General features: G+C 48.4%; 1 protein-coding gene across 2 annotated transcripts in view; it reads right to left on the bottom strand.

Annotated features, from left to right (window-relative positions):
- The window catches only part of ASAP1 (ArfGAP with SH3 domain, ankyrin repeat and PH domain 1), a 234,518-nt gene that overhangs the window by 174,347 nt on the left and 36,541 nt on the right, over positions 1 to 23,630 (bottom strand). The window contains exon 3 of one of the 2 annotated variants that reach the window (XM_080646797.1): positions 6,233 to 6,359. In XM_080646797.1, coding sequence (XP_080502923.1) covers positions 6,233 to 6,359 — 127 coding nt within the window. Of the gene's footprint in view, positions 1 to 4,998; positions 5,129 to 6,232; positions 6,360 to 23,630 lie in introns of those variants that run through there. The other variant, XM_080646798.1, reaches the window with a different exon arrangement.

Raw genomic sequence — 23,630 nt, 5'->3', positions numbered from 1 at the left:
AAGGACATGCATGGTCTTCACCTTAAGCAACGTGCAAGGCCAGCCTGCACTCTCTGGCAACCCTTCCTGAGACCACTTTTTCAGTAGGACTGCACCCTGGCTGAGTAGCTGCTATATAAATGAGCACTTCCTATTAAGTTTATCAGCTTTCAACATTTCAGAGAACCAAAGAGCTTGCGTTCCGGAACACTGGGAGCCGAGGAACGAGGTCTCCTCAAGCCCTGGACACAGAGGCCCTGTGCGTGAGAGGCCACGGAAGGACGTGAAAGCACGGATATGCCCCGAAGAGCCGGGTACAAAGGAAGCACAGGTGAAGCCTGACTGGCATGCAGGAAGATGCCACAGGATGGGATCACTTCCCAAATCCACTGCTTACTGTGGGCGCAACCTTGGGCAAGACTTTATCTGCTGTGAGGTGTGGGGGGGGGGGGTGTCAATGATAATAATAAGGTGAATGCAAGTGTTAAATATGAGTAGGGCTTGCGGGTAGTAGGAAAGCTAATAACTGGTGATTACTGTTGTTAGGACAGAATGAATCTTGATGGTGAACATACATTCTACACCTTCATTCTTCATTCAGCCAAAAATTCCACGCCTTCCGGAAAGACTGCACACGTGGCCTGCACACATTAAGCCAAGCTAGCCTCGAACGCAAGACCCACACTTGATTGTTGGCCCCTTAAGAAAACTCAGACCCCTTCTTAAGGGCAAAGCTGCTGATCTGCGTATCTCCAGGGCCTAGCACACTGCTGGGCACATAACAGGCACCTTGTTCAGGGACCGGATGCTCCGCTGAGTGATTTAGCGTGTATTGCTGGGGTGAATGTCCCGTGGTCTTTCCCATGCACCGCCCCTTTCCACCTTGTTAGTAAGAGTGACAGCCCTTTTTAGCTCCTTCTCAGAGACCATTAGTTTCCCCAAAACACCATCCAGATAACAACTCCAATGTCTCAGCTAGGCTTAGCAAAACGATGTGTGTACATAGCAGGTGCTCCCCAAAAATGTGTTGACACCCAAGTGAGTTCCCACATCTGAACTTGAAAAACCGTAAGTAAATATCTGAAAGCAGTGGGGGAACATGGTGTAGTTAAGCATTGCCATTAAGAACCCCCTGGAATGTGAACATGAGGAAAAATGAAGCCACTTAGCAACTTAGGCGCCGCTGTCTCATGAGACAGAAATTGAAAGGTGCCATGAAAGTGAAGCCTCCTATGCCCTCTGCCAAGCCAGCGAAATAGGTCTTCGCAGACGTTCAGAATTTCTGCTCTGTCTTAACCACTGAAGGATTTCCCGAGACAAATCTCTTCATCTCCAGGCCTCAGTTTTCTTCTCTGTACAATGGGGACATACAATGGTCCCTCCTTCCTAAAGCTCATAGGAAGGTTAAATGAGAGCATGCATGCCATCTGCCCACGTCGGGCCTGGCACAGAGCAGCTGCTCAACAAATGCGCAGAACATGCCTCCTCCATCGTTACCGAGGATAGCAGGCTGGCTCAACATTAAGCAACCAAGCACACCTTTGCTGGACTCTCCCTTTCACCAAGTACTAAGCACTGACCAATCCAAGCCTTTATTTATTTTTTGTTTTGTTAATCCTCACCCGAGGATATTTTTCCATTGATTTTTAGGGAGAGTGGAAGAGAGAGGGAAAGACAGAGAGAAACATCGATGTGAGAGAAACACATCCATTGGCTGCTTCCTGCACGAGCCCTGACCAGGGCCTGGGCCCAAGAAGAGCCTGCAACCAAGAAGGTACGTGCCCTTGACCGGAATCAAACCCAGGACCCTTTGGTCCGCAGGCCGGTGCTCTATCCACGGAGCCAAACCGGCTAGAGCCCAATCCAAGCCTTCAAACAGAGGGTCTCTCCTACTGGCTCCCCCGACAGTGGTCCTGGAATGCCTGCTTGTCCCGTCCTCGGGAAAGCTGTCTTCTCTCGCCTCCTAGTCATTTACTCCTAACTTCCCAACGGTCACGAGTGAAACAGCGCGCGTCAGTGTGCCTGGCTGCTGAATAAGCAAAACACTGGCTTTCTGCTTGGAAAACACTCTCCACCAGGATGAAGCCTTGGCAGCCAACCCATTCCTGCTTCCCAAAGGCAGCCACTCATTGCGTGCCAGCCACATCCTGACTCCCCAAGTCCTGGGGACCCCTCGCCCCCAGAGGCGAAGCCCAGAAGGAGCCTCTGCCTCTTTTACCATATTTCTGACCCCTTTCCTAGAGTGCTCGTACAGAGAGATTTCAGCAGAGACCCCGACATCTGCAAAACACACTCTATGCCAGTGACATAGCAGAAGGGAGAGAGTGGGTTAAACGCAGATTCCAAGCTTGGAGCTCAATACAGGTTTTTAGTTGAAACCTATGCATGCCAATTAAGAACCCAAAGAGCAAAATAGTAAACGAACAGAAAGACATTTAATTACTAGACCTAGAAAAGATTGTTTTCAAAAGAAATAATTCCCAACTGCCCAAGTTAATATCTATTCCTGAGTTTCCACATCACCAAAAAAGTACCCAAAAGTTCTATTCCTAAGAATAACCACAAGGTAACACCAACAGTGTTCTGAAATAGTGGTCGCCAACGGGTGGTCCACGGACCACTGGTGGTCTGTGCGGTCCGAAAGGTTGGCGGCCTGTCCTAAAGGTCCCAAGTACCTCACCTGTAAAGCACAAACCAACAAGATTTGGTCGTTTGCTCTGAAACTTTTCTTTAATATTCTTAAGGCCCAGATTTTTTAAGAGCTGAATTCTGATCCACTTAAGATACATGCAATAATGTACCCGACATACATGTAAGCTGGGGTGGGGGTGGGGGGTACTCAACCGCAGTGGTTATCTATATATATAAAAGGCTACTATGCTAAGTGTCTGTCCCGGTAATGACATCACAGCTTCACCCGGCTTCCTCTCCCTAATGACGACTAGCCTCCTTGCAGATTCTTCAGCCCAGGAACACAGGTGGAAATATTTTACACTTTAACCAAATGTCTGTGAAGTGTTTTCCCATGCCTCATCTCATTTGATCCTCACAGAAGACCTGGAGTAGGTAGATAGGAGACTCAATGGAATCCTATTTTCATTAGCTGGAAAACGGAGATTTAGAAAGCTTAGAAACTTGACCCGACTGAAAAGAAGAAAGAAATGGTGGACCTTGAAAATGACTTCAGGTTTTCTCACTGTGCAGAATATAGTCAAACACTGCTGCAGTTAAATATTTTACCCTTTGCTCTCCCTGCGTGATCTACAATAATAATCTGCTTCATGTTGATATTTACTGCTGTGTTGCTGACAATTACCTGAAAGAGAAGTTGGGGTGCTTTACTGGGCTGGAAAAAGTTTAGCTACATCAGAAAGCAGGTCTAATTAAGCAAGTTTATTCTATATATATAAAAGGCTAACATGACTTGCGCATGTGCGATACATATAAAGCTCTTGCTGGCACCAATCGCACGCGTGGTGTGTTTCCATCATTGTCAATCGTGAATTTGGTTGACACTTCTATTATAGAAAAAGGGCGGATAGCGATATTAAGATATTTCTAATTAATTTCCTTTCAATGTGCACAAATTGGTGCACTGGGCCACTAGTCTATCAATAAGAAACTAAAGGTTATGTTTCACATTTATGCAAATGAAAATCACTTATGAGTTCAACTTCATGGACTATGATTCAAGAGTTAAAAGACACAGACCAGGGACAATGACTTCCTGACCAGTATCGTACTCAAAATTCAGAAAAAGAGAGTTACAAAATTACTGTACCATTCTGAGTGAAAGAGTTACTGTTACATTTTTGAGACCATGAGTGTTATCAATGTACTCTAACATGACACTTTTAAACTTGTAGCCTGGTTCCAATTCCTTCTCAAGTTCATAGGTGACCACATTTGTATTATGACTGATCTATTTTTCTAACCTTGCAAAACAGTAACACACACCACACACACACACCCGCCTTGCATTTGCTTTTAAATTTAGTTACCTCACGCTAAGACCAAGAGCAACATTTATCCTATCCTCTGCGGTTGCTGAAATTATGGGCACATGCCCCTACAAATAGCATCTCCAACTATTAACCCTTATCACACCCCAAACAGAATGCAGTCACACTATCTGAATGGGCAGACAGGGCAAGTTAAAACAGCTGACAGCACTATTAGCAGGCACTGAAGAAGTTATCAAGAAGGAAAATAACCGCTTAGTCTAATCAATGTGACATCCTTTAGAGGCATATACAATTAGTACAGAAAAAAGGATGCAAAATGCTCTGATATCAGCATGTTCCAATTCATCACAATTAAGTGAAGGACTGACCCTTCATGGGGTGGAATGCCTGGCAACTCCATGTAATCCTGGACACTAAGCATCAGGTTAGCACAAGGCTGACAGTTCACAAAGAAGAGGAAAAAAAAAGAAAAGAAAAAAGATCATTTACCTCTGGCTTACAAACACACCTAGTTTGGTGATATTCCTCCAACTGAATTTCAAAATTCAGTTCCATCACCATCGTTAACTTCAGAAAGAACTCTAGAAAGCATCCTCAACTGGCAGAAAACGTTCAGACTAATCTGCAGTACCTGGCAGGCAAGATGGGACCCAGTTCCAGCAGAAATCTCTCCTCCTAAAATTTAGGACCTGGGAAGGGGTGTGGCTCCCTGGTCCCAAACATCCCCAGCTCGGGAATCAAGACACTCTGAATGGCTCACTGGCTGAGTGTCAACCTATGAGCCAGTAGCTCCAGGTTCGATTCCAGGTCAGGGCACATGCCCAGGTTGCAGGCTCAGTCCCCAATGGGGGGCGTGCAGGAGGCAGATGATCAATAATTCTCTCTCATCACTAATGGTTCTTTCTCTCTCTCCCTTCCTCTCTGAAATCAATAAAAATATACTTAAAAAAAAAAAAAAAAAGACACTGACTGCCAGGCAGCAGCTGCAAATGGAGGCAAGGAGGGGGTCCCAGGAGGGTCAGGGGTGGGGCACCTGCGACCTACCTGGACCTACCTCCTCCAGCAGCATATGCGTTCCTGCAGTTGTGCTTCAGAAGACCAGAGCTACATGCAACCTGGTCTGAAGAGCAAGCAGCAAAACCCCGTATCAAGAGCAGTTTGCCCACAGAAGCGCAAGCTTCTCAATGTTAAAGAGGGCTCTCCAAACCTCAAATAAGCCAACCCAGGAGAATCCATCTGGACTAAGCCGTCTGCTTTCCGAACTTCCCCCAGTGCTGTCTTCTGCAGCTGAAATAGGTATGGCTTGCTTGGAGGGGAGTGGTGTTTTTTGGCACTTACAGATGGTGCCCAGCTCCAGGGCAAATGTCCTATTTTCATCGAGGTTCAGAGGCTTTCACAGCCCTGGGGTTCCCCCTTACCTACCCATCTCACCCGATCACTAATTCACTTAAAACTGTAAAGGAAACCGCTCCGTCCTTGGCCCTGTCCCCAGACACCCACAAGGTTCTCTGGAGGGTGTGCACAGGAGGAGCTGTTCTTCCTGCAGCCTCTGGTCTCAGCTCTGACACTTCAGGCAGCAAGGCCTCTGGTCTCAGTTCATGGCTGGAAGTGCCCAGCAGGCAGGTCAGGTCCTCTGGCGCAGCAGCCTCGGGCATAACCAAACCCTCTGAAGAGGGGGCCGGGTATGGGGGCTTGTCCGCATAGATCTCTCTTCCACCCAGGACTGCAGGCCCCCGACTAGGTTAGGGATTCTGGGGTGGGAGCAGTCCCAGCCTGAGTCCCCTCTCATTCCTTTAGGATTTTTTTGCTGAGCCCTGCCAAGCCCTGGAGCAGTGCATTCACTGACCATCGCCCTGTCCCTTGCTGGTGACTTTGGCCACGTTGCTTCCCCTCCCTCTGCCCTCGGTGGCCTGACGCCACCTACTTCTCGGGTTATGACAGGGTCAGGATGATGTGGAAAGCATCTAGCAGATTGCCCGACACGCAGGAAGGGCGAAAGATAGGGAGAGGCCATCCCTCTTCTTCCTGGGGGGGTCCAGAGTTCGCTCAGCCCTCTGCCCACCTCCAGCCTCCGGGGGTCAGCACCTGGGCATATGGGGCAGACGGAGGCTGCACACCTCCAGATCCCCCATTCACCCGGGAGCGGGGGGTCCCGGAGAGGGTGTGGCTTTGCAGCCCCAAACATCCCCGGCTCAGGAATCCAGGCGACCAGACTGCCAGGCAAGCCGGGCAGCAGCTGCCAGCGGAGGCACCGTGGGTCCCCGCGGGGCGCGCCGGCCACGACCTACCTCCTCCAGCAGCGTCACGGTGTTCCTGCAGTTGTGCAGCCGCGTGGTGAAGCTGGACGTGGTAGGCGAGTTGTAGTCCTCGGTGGTCTCGGCGATGAACTCGGACACGGAGATCTGGTCCGGCATCCTGCCGGGGGGGCGAGACACAGGCGCGGGGTGAGTCAGGGCGCGGGCTCCGGGGGCCGCGGGCCGTCCGGCGGCTCATGAACGCCCCGCGCAGCCCGCACCCGCGCCCGGCCTGGCGCGGCTCCCGGCCCCGGCGGCGGCGGGAGGAAGGAAGGGCGGGCGGGCGGGGGCAGCAGGCGGCGGCGGCGGCGCTAGGCGCGGGGCCCTTCAAACTCCGAGCCGCGCGCGAGGCAGGGGGCTCTTGGGGACCCGCCTCCCCGGGCGCATGCCGGCGGCGGCTCCTCGGCGGCGGGGGAGGGGACGGGGCGGCGGGATGCGGAGGGACCGGGCCGGGCAGCTGCGGGGCGGCCGGCGCTGCCTCCCCAGACGCTCTGACAGGCGGCGGCGAGGACACCGACTGACTGAGCACAGGCTCCCGCGGGCGGGTGGCCAGACTGCGGGCGGCGACGCTCCCGCTACAGTCACGGGGACAAACAAGGAAGTGCTCTGCGCACGCGCCGCCGCCCCCCCCCGCCCCCGCCGCCCGCGGCCACGCCCCCGCCCGCGCGCCGCCTCCCAGGCCAAGTTCCGACGCGGGCGCCGGCGGGGCCGCCCCCAGCGCTGACTTCAGCGGGCTCGTTCCGCCAGCGTTGGCCGAGAAGGGGGGACCAAAAAAGTTGTGCGCGATCTTTTTTAGTCCCACGTGGGTGCCGGAAGCGAGCGGGGAGAGTCGCCTCCTGCCGCGGGGGCCGAGGGGCGCGGGATGGACTCGGCCCAAGTGAGGAGCCAGCCGGCTGCCGGGCTTGCATCTGCCCGCTGGCCGGGCTCCCGCCCGCATTCCCTTTGCGGGGCTCTCGCCGCCACTGGAAGGCTAGTTTGTGCAGTTGGCTTAAGTCGCTAAAGAGTCAGATGAAAACAAATGAAAGGGTTTTGATTTTTTACTATTTTCTAATCTTTCGTTGCCCATTTTTTTTTTTTTTAACCCGGAGGAAAGATCAGGGTCATGGGGTGTAAAACGCATTTCCCGAGGTGCAAATGGTGTACAACACTAAGCAGATGCCAAATTTCTGCGGAAAATGTACCAACAGATTGCTCATTCCTCGGCCCCGGCAGATGGCTATTTTTTTCTCTAGCTCAATCTACTTAGTCCAATGAATCCATTTAATTTCCCACCATTGACTGCCAATGGAACTGGTTCAAAAGAAGAAAATAAAACACCACCTAGACTTTTGGGAAGCAACACAAGATTGCCTCCTGTCATTGGAGCCAATGGGAGATTTCTATAGCCACCTCAAAGCTCACCTCGGCCCTGGCAGGTTAGATCAGATGGTTAGCGGAGTCACCCCCTTAAACCCAGGTTGAGGTTAAGTCTGGCGTGAGGGCACTTACCAGAGAATTATGCTAAGCGAAATAGCCAGTCAGAGAAAGACAAGTATCACATGATCTCACTTATATGTGGAATCTAATGAACAAAATAAAATGAACAAAATAGATCCAGAGCCATTGAAGACTGATGAATTCCAGAGGGAGGGGTTGCAGGAAGAGATTAACCAAGCAACTTACATGCCTAGTGCAGTGAAGGCCTAGGGAGGGAGCAGGAGGGGGTGAGGGGTGGTGGCTAGGGTGAGGGGGTAGTGGAGAAGGTCAAGGGGGGGGGGGGGGAAGGGACATCTGTAATACTTTCAACAATAAAGATAAATTAAAAATAAATAAATAAAATGGGCCAAAGAAAAAAAAAAAAGAGGCAACAAATGAATGCATAAATGGGGAGCAGCGGGTCAGTGTTTCTCTCTCAAACACAAACTGAAAAACCACCTCCTCACCCAAATCACCCTAATGCGCCCCCTGAGGGCAGAAGGCTGGCCCTGTGGCCACCCCCAGGACTGAGTTCCTGCTATCTTGATCCAGTAAGTGTGTCCTCTGGTCTTTAACCCCAAACTATAGTGGAGTGCCCCCAAGGCAAGGGGCCTTGCTTTTTGTATTGGGCCTCGGGCAGATCATAGCCAAGAGGTTGTCAAATGAAAATGCATAACTCACTCACTGTTAACACATCCTGAGGGCCCTGGAGATTCAGTGGTGACAAGGCCTGCACTGCTGAGCTTACCTTAGTAGGGTAACAGACAGCCTAAAAATGCCAGATAAAGTGGATTACGTGTAAGGTAAGAAAGTGATGGAGGTGTGCGGAATGTTCAGATGAGGCCTCTGTGATAAGGTGACATCTTGAGCAGAAAAGGAACTGATGGGCTGAATCCCATTGATAGCTGGTTGGCTAAGGGACCTTGGCCTTCAGTGGCCTCACATGAAGAGGGAAGATAAGGGCGCCAACCCCATGAGGCTGTTGAATGATGATGGATGAGCAAGTGCTTTGTGCACAGGAAAGCCGTTATGGGAGTTTGAGGTGTTTTGTCTCCTGCAGCTGAAGGTTCTGTGACTGCGAGCAAACATGGCCCCAATGAGCTTGGGCTAATTAAGTCCTGTGAGTCTCCGCAACCCCATGCTGTGCCACGGAGCAGGGGAGAGCACAACAGCTGACACTTAGACTTCCATCCACTCCAAGAGGGCCTTCCTCTAGGCTGGAGAGCAATTCAAATGCAATTTGACTTTGCAATTATTCTATTCTTCCCTCTATTCCAACTTGTCATCTGAAGCCTGTTACCTTAGAGAAACCAAGATGGCGGCATAGGTAAACGCCTGAACTGCTGCCTCGTACAACCATTTCAAAACTACAACTAAAAGACAAAACAGACGTCATCCAGAACCACAGGAAGGCTGGCTGAGTGGAAATTCTACAACTAGAAGGAAAGAGAAAAGCACACTGAGACTCACAGGAGCTATGGAAGGCAGAGGTACGGAGGCGCGCACATGGAGAGGGCTGGCAACTGAGTACGCGGCTGTCTTTTTCAAGCGGGAGGGAGACAAAAGCTCCCGACGGCTCTGAACTCCAGTTCTGGCCGAGACTCTGGGGACCCAGACTCATATGGGGAGAAAGGACTGTCTGGCAGTGGGCGGAACTCGAGGGTGGCTTTCTCTCAGAGGTGCTTGCAGCAATTACCTCGGGACACTGAGACCCAGGGGCCTCTTAGGGCAGGGCTGACGGGAAGCCATTGCTGGTTGCTCCACCCTGAGACTCCGCCCCATCCAAGCTGAGCACAGAGGCTTTTGCATATGAATGCCCTGGTCCTTTGAATTCTAAACTTACCTAACAGACTGCAGCTGAGTCAGTGAGACCCAGAACATCCAAAAGAAGATCCAAGGCCCCCCAGCAGCTTGCATTGCTTCACAGCTGGGCCTCATCTGGGCACCTCCAAAACCCAAACAAAGAGAGGAATCTGCAGATCTCTCCATAGCTCCTGCTGGGTGGCCTCAGGCAGAGGCTAAATTAGCACCTCCTTGGAGATCCAAGAGCCAATGTACCCAGGGGTCAGAGTGGGACCATCCAGATTATAACTCCTCAGATCCGTAAGGGACACACTCAGGGGGCAGACTCAGTGAGCACCAAAGCCCCACTGAAGCAAGTCTTACCTCATAAGGGTGTCTCCAGCACAGAAGTTCTCCCATAGTAGACACAGATGATCCTCACAGCCAATTGGCCTGAAGGTCAATTCCTCCCGGTGATACCAACAACAATCAAGGCTTAAGTACAACCAGACTGTGCACACAGCCCACAGAGGGGTGCATCAAGAGTGTCCACCTTAGGTAACTGGGGAGGCTGAGCCACTGGGCCCTAGAGGACACCTAGCACACAAAGCCACTCTATCAACTCAGGGAAGCAGCCAAAATGTGGAGACAAAGAAACAGGTCACAAATGAAAGAAATGGAAGAAAGCAAATGACTGGATATAGAGTTCAAAACCACGGTTATAAGGTTTTTCAAGAATTTTCTAGAAAAGGCTGATAAATTTAGTGAGACCCTCGAGGATATGAAAAAGGACCAACTAGAAATTAAGCATACACTGACTGAAATAAAAAATAATATACAGAGATTCAACAGCAGACTAGAGGATCCCAAGAATCAAATCAAAGATTTGAAATACAAAGAAGCAAAAAACACCCAACTGGAAAAGAAAAAAGAAAAAAGAATCCAAAAATATGAAGATAGTATAAGGAGCCTCTGGGACAACTTCAAGTGTACCAACATCCGAATTATGGGGGTGCCAGAAGAAGAGAGAAAGATACTGAAAACCTACTTGAAGAAATAATGACAGAAAACTTACCCCACCTGGTGAAAGAAATAGACTTACAAGTCTAGGAAGCGCACAGAACCCCAAACAAAAGGAATCCAAAGAGGACCACACCAAGACACATCATAATTAAAATGCCAAGAGCAAAAGACAAAGAGAGAATATTAAAAGCAGCAAGAGAAAAACGGTTAGTTACCTACAAGGGAGCACCCATACGACTGTCAGCTGATTTCTCAACAGAAACTATGCAGGCCAGACGGGAGTGGCAAGAAATATTCAAAGTGATGAATAGCAAGAACCTACAACCAAGATTACGCTACCCAGCAAAGCTGTCATTCAGAATTGAAGGGCAGATAAAGAGCTTCACAGATAAGAAAAAGCTAAAGGAGTTCATCACCGCCAAACCAGTATTATATGAAATGCTGAAAGGTATTCTTTAAGAAGAGGAAGGAGAAGAAAAAGGTAAAGATAAAAATTATGAACAACAAATACATATCTATCAACAAGTGAATCTAAAAATCAAGTGAATAAAAAATCTGATGAACAGAATAAACTGGTGAATATAATAGAATCAGGGGCATAGAAAGGGAGTGGACTGATAATTCTCAGGGGGAAAGGGGTGTGGGGGGGTGCGGGAAGAGACTGCAAAAATCGTACATCTATGGATGAAGACAGTGGGGGGCGGGTAAGGGCAGAGGGTGGGGTGGGAACCGGGTGGAGGGGAACTATGGGGGGAAAAAAGAGGAACAATTGTAATAATCTGAACAATAGAGATTTATTTAAAAATAATAATAATAAAGCCTGTTACCTCTTGCCCTAACCAGTTTGGCTCAGTGGATAGAGTGTCGGCCTGCGGACTGAAGGGTCCCAGGTTCAATTCCGGTCAAGGGCTCTACAGACACAGGATGTAAAGGTGCTTACAAGCTAAGCTAACTGCGATGGTAAACAGCCAGGGATTCCTTTCTTGACTGAATTCACCACAGAGCTCAGACTTACAGCCATCAATTGGTGTTTCACTTTCATTTGAAGGTTATGTTATGTATCTGCTCCTCCTCCCCATCTCCTCCAGCCAAGAAGGGAACGTGTGAGCAATGTGATACTGTGCCCTGGTAAGGATGTACCTCCTCCGCCTGGTCTGCAATTCGAATTTCAAAGGTTCACACCACATCTGGGGGTCCTGGGCCATAATCCTCTTTCGATTTGAAACCACGCCCCAGTGCAAACCATCGGCACCTCTCATCTTCTCAGGTGCCCTGAACATGACCATGCCTGGGTATCTGAAAGCGAACAGAGTCTGATGTGGGCAGAACTGAAAATGCTGGGTTTTGGGGTGTGCAGCTGCTCAGAACAGACATCATCCTTTCCAGGGCCAGGAAACACACATGCACACGTGCATACACACACAAAAATACGTGTGTGCCCGGCTTTGTATTAAGCACGTGTCATCTCCTTGTCATCTTCATAATCCCCATCCAAGAGTATTCAGCACCTTGGACTCTCCACGCCAGTTCTTTACTCTGAGAGCCGAGGACGGGGGATAAGACAGTGGAGTGGTCCTTGCAGAATGGATTTCATCTCATTGAAAAGAGGCTGTGAGAATAGTGGCGGCTTATTCTCAGGGACAGTGGTTGCACGATTGATGCCACGGTCATCGGGAAATAGTTCTAGCTGCAGACGTCCCTCTCACCCATCTGCCTAACGAATGACCAAGGAGGTGCATTTACATGACTGTCAATGTAGCAGGGGTGAAGCATGGGTGTGGGAGCTTGGGTTGCTCTCGGGGTGCAAGAAACCCGGAGGAGTTACTGGTGCCCTGATCAACAGCGCTCGCCCGCATCCCCGGCTGATGGGATGGAATCACAGCCCTCGTCAAAGGGTCCCCAGGTCTTCATGGGACGGCAATGGGGAGTGCAGGCAGAGAATATGCTTTCTGTTACATGGACCTCGGTTGGCATCTCTCCTCTGTCACTTATTTAGCCTTGTTTTCTCATCCGCAAAATTAGGGTAATAATAAAACTATGCTAGAGGTTGTTACATGAAATCAAATGAGTAGATGTGGCTAAAACAGTTGACGCACAGTGAATAATCAACCAGAGTTAGTTCCCTTTGAACTCCCTTTCTCTGTGAAGTTGGACTATAAATACATCACTTGGCATTCTAGGACTCAGAAATGTCTCTAAATTAGTCACCTGGAGGAGGAAAGGAGAGGGAGAGCGGGAGGCTGCACAGCAATTCCCAGTGTTTGGGATCTCGGATTAGGGAATCGTTTTCCTAGACCTGGCTGATTCTTGTAAATATCCTTTGTGAAATGGATCCATTAGTAGATGGTTTGGGATTTGGGAAGTAAATAAACAATATTTAGAGAAGTAGGCTAACACACTAACTGAGAGCAGAAGTGGGTTTAAGTCATAATATAAGAGCCTTGTTTTCAGAAGGCTATTCTGAGCAAGGCAACTTCTGGAGGACAGAAGAGGGCATTTCCTGGTGTTTCACAGGCGCATCAGTTATAGGCTGACTCTCGCATGAAAAAGACTTGGGCTCCCATCTCTGCCATGTTTTAGCTATTAGGCCTAGCTAAAAGCAATGAACTTCTCTCGGCTACTAGACCTTGTTCAAGTAACTAATGTCTCTGAGGCTCAGTTTTCACATCTGCAAAATGGGGGCAACGAATGGTACCTATGTTTGAGAATTCCATGAGCCTAGGCCAGGGGTGGGCAAACTTTTTGACTCGAGGGCCACAATGGGTTCTTAAACTGGACCGGAGGGCCGGAACAAAAGCATGGATGGAGTGTTTGTGTGAACTAATATAAATTCAAAGTAAAGGAGTGGAGGGGAGAGCAAGAGAACCCTCCGCTCTTTCGGCTCCGCGGGCCGGATAGAACAGCCGAATGGGCTGGATTCGGCCCACGGGCCGTAGTTTGCCCACGGCTGGCCTAGGCACATAAAGTGCTTAGCAGGGTCGGAGACGTAAGTGGACAATACCTTTTAGGTATTCTGGGATACTGGAAACCTTATCTGGAGAGATACATTCTGATGTTCTGCTATAAACAGACACTGTTGCTAAGTACAGATTTTGGACACATATGCCCTGCTTTAAACGTCAGGACAACTTCATAAGGTAAGTATAACTGTCCCAAATTTACCCGAGAGAAACCTGAGGCTACTAAGGTACAGGATCCTACTTTCTGAGCTCCAGTCCCCCGCCAGGCACTGCACGGGTTGTTATGCAAGCAGGGCCTGAATTCATTCACGGAACAGTCCCGACACGGGAGCATTACAGTAATGGAAACTGAGACAAAGTGAAGTCTCCCAGCAAGGTAATGTCCCCCAGCCTGGCGGACTGAATCCAGGCCTTTTCCCACCGCCAGCAAAATCGGTCTCTTGATTATACTGCGTGTTGTGCTTCCCTGTTAGATACTTTTCCCAACCCAGACAACCAAAGAAAGGATCCTCATTTCCTTATTTCACCTGATAACGTCGGAATTCGTCTTCTATCATCTTAATGAAGTCACAGAGGAAAGGGAAGCGCTGCGGGGGGTGGGAGGAGGGCAGGATGAATCTGACGCCGCGTGTTTTACGGTCAGACTTGTGTGAGTGCTGCCTTAAGTGCACTTGTGCAGTTTCATGTGAACTAACAATAAAAAGTCTAGCCCCAAGTGTACTCAGTGCAGAGGGAGAGGGGCTGTGTAGAGTGTTCTCAGAAAATAAAGAGAGCACCGTGGAGAGGCGAAAACCACTCCCTTTTACCGCCCTGCACCCTGACTGTCCCTTCTGGTGGAGTCAGGAGGGAGAGGCAGCCAGGGAGCTGGGAGACCCAGGAGACTCAGCTCGTAGTGTAAATATCAACGGAATGAACTCAGGAACGTATTTCTGTTCTGTCCCGTAAAAGAATAATATCAACTAACCATCGCTGTGGGCAGTATATGCCCTTGCGCTTTTCTGAGCCATGGCAGGCCCAGTCTCCCCGGACACTCGAAGCACCATATAGAACAGGTACCCGCCCACCAGCGAGGCTCAATGGTTGAGCGTCGACCTATGAGCCAGTCAGGGCACATGCTCGGCTCGATCCCCAGTTGGGGGCGTGCAGGAGGCAGCCAATCAATGATACTCTCTCATCATTGATGTTTCTCTCTCTCTCTCCCTCTCCCTTCCTCTCTGAAATCAATAAAAATTTATTTAAAAACAAATAAATAAAGTGAAACAGGTATCCATATTGTTCCCATTTCATTTGTGAGGGAAACCTGGAGCTCAGAGGTCACCGTGGCAGATGGTGGAGCAAGGCTGACCAGGGAGGGTTCACAGCCCATTTGATCAGTCACCGCAGGTGCTCAGACAAGACAGCGGTTAGGTTTCTGTTAGAGCCTGCGTGTTATGCTCTTTCCTCCTGGGGAACTCACTGCAAGCTCCTCTGGTCTGGACGGCGCTCCCCTGCCCCCACTCCTCTAGTTGGGATTCATCTTCGCACGGATGTTTGCCATACAGCCTCTCTCTCTGTGTGTAAGTGGAGGATGTTGGCACGGCTCAGAAGGACTTCAGACTTGTGTACACATGGACAAATAGCTCCGTTTGTGGCAGAGCTTGGCTAAGTTTCCTGCACTACAGAATTCCCAGTGCCAGTCCCCCGGGGCACTGGGGAACAAATCATATCCCTCTCTGTATCACCTCCATCCCCTAGGAACGGAAGGAGGGACAGGAAGGTCCTGGAGCCCAGGCTTGGCCGTGACAAACATCATCTTTTGGAATCTCCCCAGTAGCCTAGGGGTACCATGCTTGCCCTTGAGAGAACTCAAAGACATGTACCATCCACTCCAGGTCAACAGCTGGTAAGTGGAGAACTGCTATTCACAGCCAGTCGGAATCCCAGCCCTGCAGGCTTTTCCTTTCCCATGGAAGGGATTGCCTGTTGCCGGTCTCCTGCGAACCCCCAATAAATGTGATGTGGAACCAACTCCTTTCCATGAGCTACGTCACTTCTCACATGAGTGAAACCACCTCCAGTGAAGAAAAAGTATGCTGTGACATGGGATTGCTAAAAGCCTGCAATCGATGAGAGTGAGGGCTTTTAAATCTTACTTTATTTCTGAAAAACATGAATCTGAAAAAATGAGAAAGAACGTATATAACATCCAGGTTTCTCCTTCCTTCCTTCCTTCCTTCCTTCCTTCCTTCCTTCCTTCCTTCCTTCCTTCCTCCCTCCCTCCCTCCCTCCCTCCCTCCCTCCCTCCTTCCCTCCCTCCCTCCCTCCCTCCCTTCCTCCCTTTCTTTCTGATGAATCTGTTTTGGTTTCAGTTTAGTTATCACACTTAGCCATGCCCACTTCTGTGCTCTCAAGACTGAAAACATGCCTCCTTCGATAGCCCTTTTCCAAATATTTCTATTTCTCCAATTAGACTGTGAGCTCCTTGAGACCAGGGGGCTGTCCATCCACTGCTACAGCCCGGAGTCCCAGGTGCTTAAGAGATAATTATCGAATAGACAGAAAGAAGAAGGAATGGATGGATGGATGGATGAATGAATGAATGAATGAATGAATGAATGAATGAACAAACTAACATTTACAGAGAGAGGAGTGTGAGAGGACTCAGGAGAGGAGAACTAGAAAGAGGAATTCTGCTTCAAGTCTCTTCCGTCATCTAACATCATCATAAACATCAGGGCCGCAAAGACATTCCAGGATAATGTGGATTCCAGCCCTTCCATCTTCCGGATGAGGAAACTGATTCTCAAGTGGCTGAGTGACTTGCACAGCGTTCCCCGGCAGATGTGTGGGGAACCAGGGCCAGATCCCAGGTATCCTGGTTCCCAAAGCTTTTCCCGCGCTGTCACCTTTCCCAGCTACATTCCAAGGAAGGGATTAAAGACCTTGTCTTCAGAGACTTCCATTTAAGAACGGATCACATGTAGTCTTTGCTCACGGTATCATGGAATGCTTATAGACATCTGCCTGCTATTTAAACTGTACCCACAGCTCACCTCCCTGATGGCCCTGATCTTGAGCAAGAAGACTGTGAGTACAGTGACACCGGAGTAGTGCTCCCACCTTTTTCATTCTCTTGTCTTGTTCTCTTCTTTCTGGCTCCCCAAGGCCAATGAAGCTGGGGAGCTTGAGGGCAATTAATGCCAATGAAAGGGCCTCCTAAGTCCTCCATCCCACCCCTTGCCCTTCTCTTAAGAGCCCCTTTATAACAGATAAGAAGTCAGGAGAAATACCAGTAAGGAGAGAGATATTTTGTGACCTTAACAGTGCCAGTCGGTCATGGTGTTTTGTAAGCACTCTACCTTACCTCCACCCCCAGCAGCTCTACAGCACATGCAGAGCAGAGGGGAGATGTTCCTTTGGCGAGTCCACTTTCCTGTCCGGACAAGCAGGTTCTTCCCCACTGGGCAGTTTCAGATAGGAGATCATGGTCTCCCGGTCCCTGAGGACATTCTCCAGTGGGTGCAGAGGTATTAGGTTGGAACCCATCCGTTCAGTTCCATCCCATAGATACTAAACAGCCCGATAACCTTTCCAGTGGTTAAGAGTATGTGATCTGGATTCAGATTGCCCGAGTTCAAATTCCAGCTCTGCTACTTAATAGGGATTGCTAATTTTAGGCAAGTTACTTAATGTCACTTTCTTTCTCTTTAAAAGGAGGATAATAAGAAGATCTCTCTCTCTCTCTCTGTCTCTCTCTCTAATAAGGTTGTTGTAAGGTATAAATGAGATAATCCATGCGAGATGCTTAGCACAGTGCCTGGTATATAGTAAATGATCAAGAAATGTTAGTTCCTAATATCATTATTTGTATTCTATACAGGTCCTGTGCTAGACTCTTCGGGAGCCAAAAAGATACACAGGACATAGCCCTGCCCTCACCTGCAGACAGACATACAAGTTTTTAGCAGAACTGATGAAGTGCTCAGAGAACTCAAACAGAAAATACATGTGCATTTCAAATGTGTGACCTACGAGTGTCAGAATGGCCATTCCATGTATGGAGATTTCTTATCTGCCCAAAGCCCAGTCAGACCTATTTGCGTGGGCACTTCTCGGAGCTGCTGATCACCTGAAACACCAGTCTATAAGAAACATCGATGCGTGACAGCTACCTGTGACGTCAGCACGGAGCTGGAGCGTGGGATGCCTGCGAGCTCAGCTGCTTTTCCTCCGCCGAACCCTCTCACTTCCTTTGGCTTCCCTTTCCTTGCCGTTAAAATCAGAGCCTGGGACAGAAGGTCTGGGAGGTCTGTCCCAGGGCACGAACATCGATGAATTTGGGGGGCATCAGTCCACATAGCACCCAGTGCTGCCTCCAGAGCTGCTTGTAGGCCAGGAACAGTCTGGAGGTCATCAGTTCTGTGCCCCGAAGAGGGGCCCCCTGGGTTATATGATCTGTCACGGTGCCCACTTGTTGCCTTTCAAAAACACGCTTTCACTTGCAAATGTATTTCACCCTACATCACAATAAGCTGTATTAGAACAGAATCTTCCCGTAATTCTGTCAAATGTGGGGCATGGTCCATTTGCAAAAGGAAAATGGCACACCCTCGGTAGAGTTTTCTTAGCGTATGCTATTTGGTTAACATCTTTCTCAGATGTGAACGTTCTGAATCACATTAGGGGTCCCAATTTAAAAAAATTGCCTCTACAATTGCTAGCAAACCTTTTGACAGGCACACCCGGCTTCTGTTCCCGGTTTGTTTTTAATGTATTTTTATTGATTTCAGAGAGGAAGGGAGAGGGAGAGAGAGATAGAAACATCAATGATGAGAGAGAATCCTGCATGTTCCCTACTGGGAACTGAGCCCGAAACCCGGGCATGTGCCCTGACCAGGAATCGAACCGTGACCTCTGGGTTCATGGGTTAACACTCAACCACTAAACCACACCAGCCAGGCTGCTCCAGGTTTTGAATTTTGTTTTTGTTGTTGAAAACTTAGTCTTTTTGCTCTGGCTGTTAAGACTCAGAAGTATTATATAAACTCATTTATAAAATTACTATGTTTAAGTGGACAGCAGAGAACTCAGTGTTGTCGGGATCTACAGGTAATTGTTTTCGATACCTTTCATTTCTCTTTTGTGAACAAACTGACTTTTCTCCTACCCCTAACTCATTTCAGCATCTTGAACTTAGGAGTTCAGACCTAACTTGTAGAACACCGATCCTATTTTCTGTCTGCCCTACACATCCCCTTCTTTTAGGAACTATACCCTCCCTTCCTTGACTCGATGTGATTCTCTAGACACTGTCAATCATATATCTCCACATTCCCAATCAGAGAGCTGGGCCCAGGCTGTCCAATCAGAGCATCCCAGACTCCTGAAAGCAGCATGGATGGGTCTTCCAATAGGCATTAAACTCAAGCGAGGCCAACCAGGGAGCTCTATGGATGTCTGAGACAGATGCCGGGGTAAAGAGCAAAGTCCCTTTTCCTAGAAGGTCCAGCTCAAAGGACTCAGCTAGCTACTGGTGACCATATTTGCCATACACGAGAGAGCTTACTTAGTAAGAGTGATGCCAACCAAAGGATGGCAAGTGATGGAGAGAGGAAGGGAGAGTCTTGGTAACATCACCTGAACCACTAGATCTACAGAACTATCCCACCCTGATGCGGTCCAGCCATGGATTCCCCAGGGATGCGAGCAACTATCCTATCTAATAAAAGAGTAATATGCAAATTGACCGTCACTCCAACACACAAGATGGCTGCCCCCATGTGGCCAAAGATGGCCGCCACAAGATGGCCAGCAGGGAAGGGCAGTTGGGAGGGACCAGGCCTGCAAGGGAGGGCAGTTGTGGACAATCAGGCCAGCAAGGGAGGGCAGTTGGGGGGGGGGGACCAGGCTGGCAGAGGAGGGCAGTTGGGGGCGATCAAGCCTGCAGGGAAGGGCAGTTAGAGGTGGCCAGGCCAGCAGAGGAGGGAAGTTGGGGGCAACCGGGCCTGCAGGGTAGGGCAGTTGGGGGGGACCCAGGCCTGCAGGGGAGAGCAGTTTGGGGGGACCAGGCCTGCAGGGGAGGGCAGTTAGGGGTGACCAGGCCTGCAGGGGAGGGAAGCCAGCAGTCCCAGATTGGAGAGGGTGCAGGCTGGGCTGAGGGACACCCCTGGGCCCCCGGCACGAATTTCATGCACCGGGCCTCTAGTACTTCTATATTAGCATAAGCTGGTCTAAGATGGGTTTCTAGCAATAAAACTAAGAGAGCCCTGGCTAATCTTTCTCTAGGTTTCAGTAGCATCTTCACAGTTATTAGATATGTTACCTTGGATAAACTAGTCACTGCCTCATCTGTAAACTGGGAATCATTATATCCACCTTAGAGGACTGTTATAATTTAGATAATACACATAACAGAATGGGAGACAATATTTGCAAATCACATATGTGATAAGGGTCTAGTTTCTAAAATATAGGAACTCTTACACTTCAACAATAAAAAGACAAATAACTAATTTTCAAAATGGGCAAAGAACTTGAATAGACATTTTCCCAAAGAAGATATGCAAATGGATAAGCACTTGAAAAGATGCTCGGTATCATTAGTCATTAGAGAAATGCAAATCAAAAGCACAATGAAACATCACTTCACACCCGGCAGGATGGCGGTAATTAAAAACACGGAAAACAAGTGTTGGAGAGAATGTAGAGAAACTGGAACCCTCGTGCATTGCGGGTGGGAATGTGAAATGGTGCAGCAGCTTCGAAAACAGGCTGGCGTTTCCTCAAAAGGTGAAACACAGTGTTACCACTGACCCAGCAGGCCCCCACCGAGGTATATACCCGAGAGAAATGAAAACACACACCCACACCATCACTTGTATGTGGATGCTTTTAAGGAGCATTATTCTTACTAGTTAATTCGTGGAAACAACCCAAATGTCCATCAACAGATGAATGAAAACGCAAACCACGATCCATCCCATTCAATGGAGTATCATTCGGCCACAGAAAAAGGGATAAAGTACTGATACAGGCTACAACGTGGATGAAACCTGAAAACACGTTATGCTAAGTGTAAGACACAAAGGTCACAAATTATGTGTTTCCATTTATAGGACATTTTATAGGAAATGTCCAGAAGGGGTAAGGGAGGGAGGAGGAATGGCTGCCAATGGGGGTAGGGGGTTCTCTGGGGAGTGTAGACAAATGTTTTGGAATTAGACTGTGGTGATGGTTACACAGCTTGGTGAATACCCTACAAGCCACTGCACTGTACACCCCTAGAGGGTAAATTTTATGTTATGTAAATTATACCTCAATTTTAAAAATAATCACTATGGTAATACGGGCTTAAGGCCCAAGGTATCCATTAATAACAACTATAATGGCTACCACTTAGGACCTGCTGTGTATAAGGACATTTACAGACACGATTTTGTTTAACAACAACTCTACAAAGTGGCGATGACTCCCCGCCTGTTCCGTGGAAAGGACCCTGAGGCCCAGAGGAGTGGCCCTGCAACTATGTTTGGAGGAGCCCAGTAAGATCCACCCACAAGTCTGTGCGATTTCAGAGGGCAAGCCCTCCCTCCTACACTGAGGTCTGTATACGCAGTACCTCGCTGCATGTGGCAGGCACTCCTAGCCAGGTCCCTTCTGTCTAGCTCCCTTTCTTCAGTAACGGAGCCTCCTTGTAACGTTATTTAGGGCAGTAACGTGCTCAGTTGGTGTGGCTGCGCACCTAAGTCCAGCCACGGAGATAGATGCACACCGAGTTGCGATGCAGGACTTTTGGGAAAGTGTCTTAAAAAGAGCTAATTCGGCAAGAGAGAGACCCTTGCTCTCCTTCCCCGCCTCTTCCATTCCTGCTGCCCGTCACGTGGATGTGATGGCTGACGCTCCAGCAGCCACTTTGGAGCAACAGGTAATATGATGAGGATGGCAAAACCAGACAGAGAAGCAGCTTGGGCCCCTGATAACCATGGAGGCACCACCTGACTTTGGACTATCTCCAGACTTCTTTAGTCTGAGGAAAAGAAGAAAAAACCCTAATTGCTAATGTTACTTGGATTTTTGTTGATCTGCAGCTGAAACCTAATTCTAACTTCTATGGGCCTATGAATGAACATGCTGAACCAACTAAGAACGAACAACAACAACAACAACAACAACAAAAGCTCAGAAGTGGTCAAATTACGAGAATTCTATCAGTCCTTTTCCCCACCTTATTCTCTATGTTTTAGATTCCATATTCAGAGGCTTAGATAGTCTACTGAATTATTCCAAGGACAGTCACCAAGGCTTATTTTGTGAAGTTATACAATCACTGAAAAGATGGGTCTCAATTTACCAAGTACAGACAAATACATATTAGGAGCACTTAAATGTCATCTCAGGAATTGATTCAGAAATACAGCCACGGAGGAGCCAACAGGCTCCGTGCGTGGGTTTCTGAAGAAGCAATTTTACTTACACAACCTTTGAGCAATTTGGGTAAGAGAGAAGAGACAGGGCTGATTCCAAACCGGAAGTAGGATGATAAAGCTCAAAGACTGCTGTGCTTGAACATCAATGTTCTGCCCCATCCTTCAAGGGCAACCTTAACGTTCCAGAATGATTTTCCCTGCCAGAAAGACAAATGTAGTGGCCTTTCCACAACTGAAAGAGAAGCACAGTCTTGTTGTTTACTTATTTACATAAGATAGATGTGATATTTATTAGTCTATGTATTATGTATAACCCGACAGCTGGTTGGTACAGTATTGTGGGGTCAAGAATGGGTTTTCTTTCATTATCCATCTTTCTATTTAGGGTTAAGAATTCAAGCCCACAATGACAAAAGTAAGGACAAAACATGTGGAGGAAGAAAATATTGTTCACTGTCTGATTCCATTGTCTAATGTATCTGATTTTGTATACACTGTGGATGGCTAGGGCTCGTACCCAAACAGTCTTCATGAGGGTGAAAAATTCTGCTGTCCTTCTGTATTATAGGCAGCATTCGTGTATGTGTACAAGTGTGTGAGAAGACAGAATTCAGATTATAATGGAGTACAGTCCTTTCTCCAGACCTTGGGTGGAATTTTTACTCTTTTTCCTTTCCTAATAGTGCACATACACACACACACTCAGAAATAACACCGACAGATACACACACACTCAGTAATAAAATGGAACCCCCCCCACACACACACACTCAGTAATAAAATGGAACCCCCCCACACACACTCAGTAATAAAATGGAACCCCCCCACACACATACATACACACTCAGAAATAACATGAACAGATACACACACTTAGAAATAACATGAACAGCCCTGAACGGTTTGGCTCAGTGGATAGAGCATCGGCCTGAGGACTCAAGGGTCCCAGGTTCGATTCCAGTCAAGGGCATGTACCTTGGTTGCGGGCACATCCCCAGTGGGGGGTGTGCAGGAGGCAGCTGATTGATGTTTCTCTCTCATCAATGTTTCTAACTCTCTCTCTCTCTCCCTTCCTCTCTGTAAAAACATCAATAAAATATATTTTAAAAAAAAGAAATAACATGAACAGATACACACACACACTCAGAAATAACACACACACACGTACACACACACACACTCAGAAATAACATGAACAGATACACACTCAGAAATAACATGAACAGATACACACACACACACTCAGAAATAACACAGACACACACACACGTACACACACACACGCTCAGAAATAACATGAACAGATACACACTCAAATAACATGAACAGATACACACACACACACTCAGAAATAACACAGACACACACACACACGTACACATATACACTCAGAAATAACATGAACAGATACACACATTCAGAAATAACATGAACAGATACACACACACACTCTCAGTAATAATATGCACACACACATATACTCAGAAATAACATGAACAGATACATACACATACACACACACACACACACACACACACACTCAGAAATAACATGGAAACCGCCCCCCCCCATACACACATACTCAGAAATAATACGGACAGATACACACACACACACACACTCAGAATCACAATGCACACGTGGTCCGCAAGCAGACACTTACTGAAGCTGTCACCATTACTGATTCCTGGCCCACACTCGAGCACCTGGCTGCAGAGCAAGGCTGAGCTGGGCCCTCGGGAGCCCGCAGACACTCAGCGACTGTGC

The sequence above is a fragment of the Plecotus auritus genome, assembly GCF_963455305.1.
Source record: "Plecotus auritus genome assembly, chromosome: 11".
NCBI classification, from domain to species: domain Eukaryota; kingdom Metazoa; phylum Chordata; class Mammalia; order Chiroptera; family Vespertilionidae; genus Plecotus; species Plecotus auritus.
This window is presented reverse-complemented; position numbering and strand designations above follow the sequence as displayed.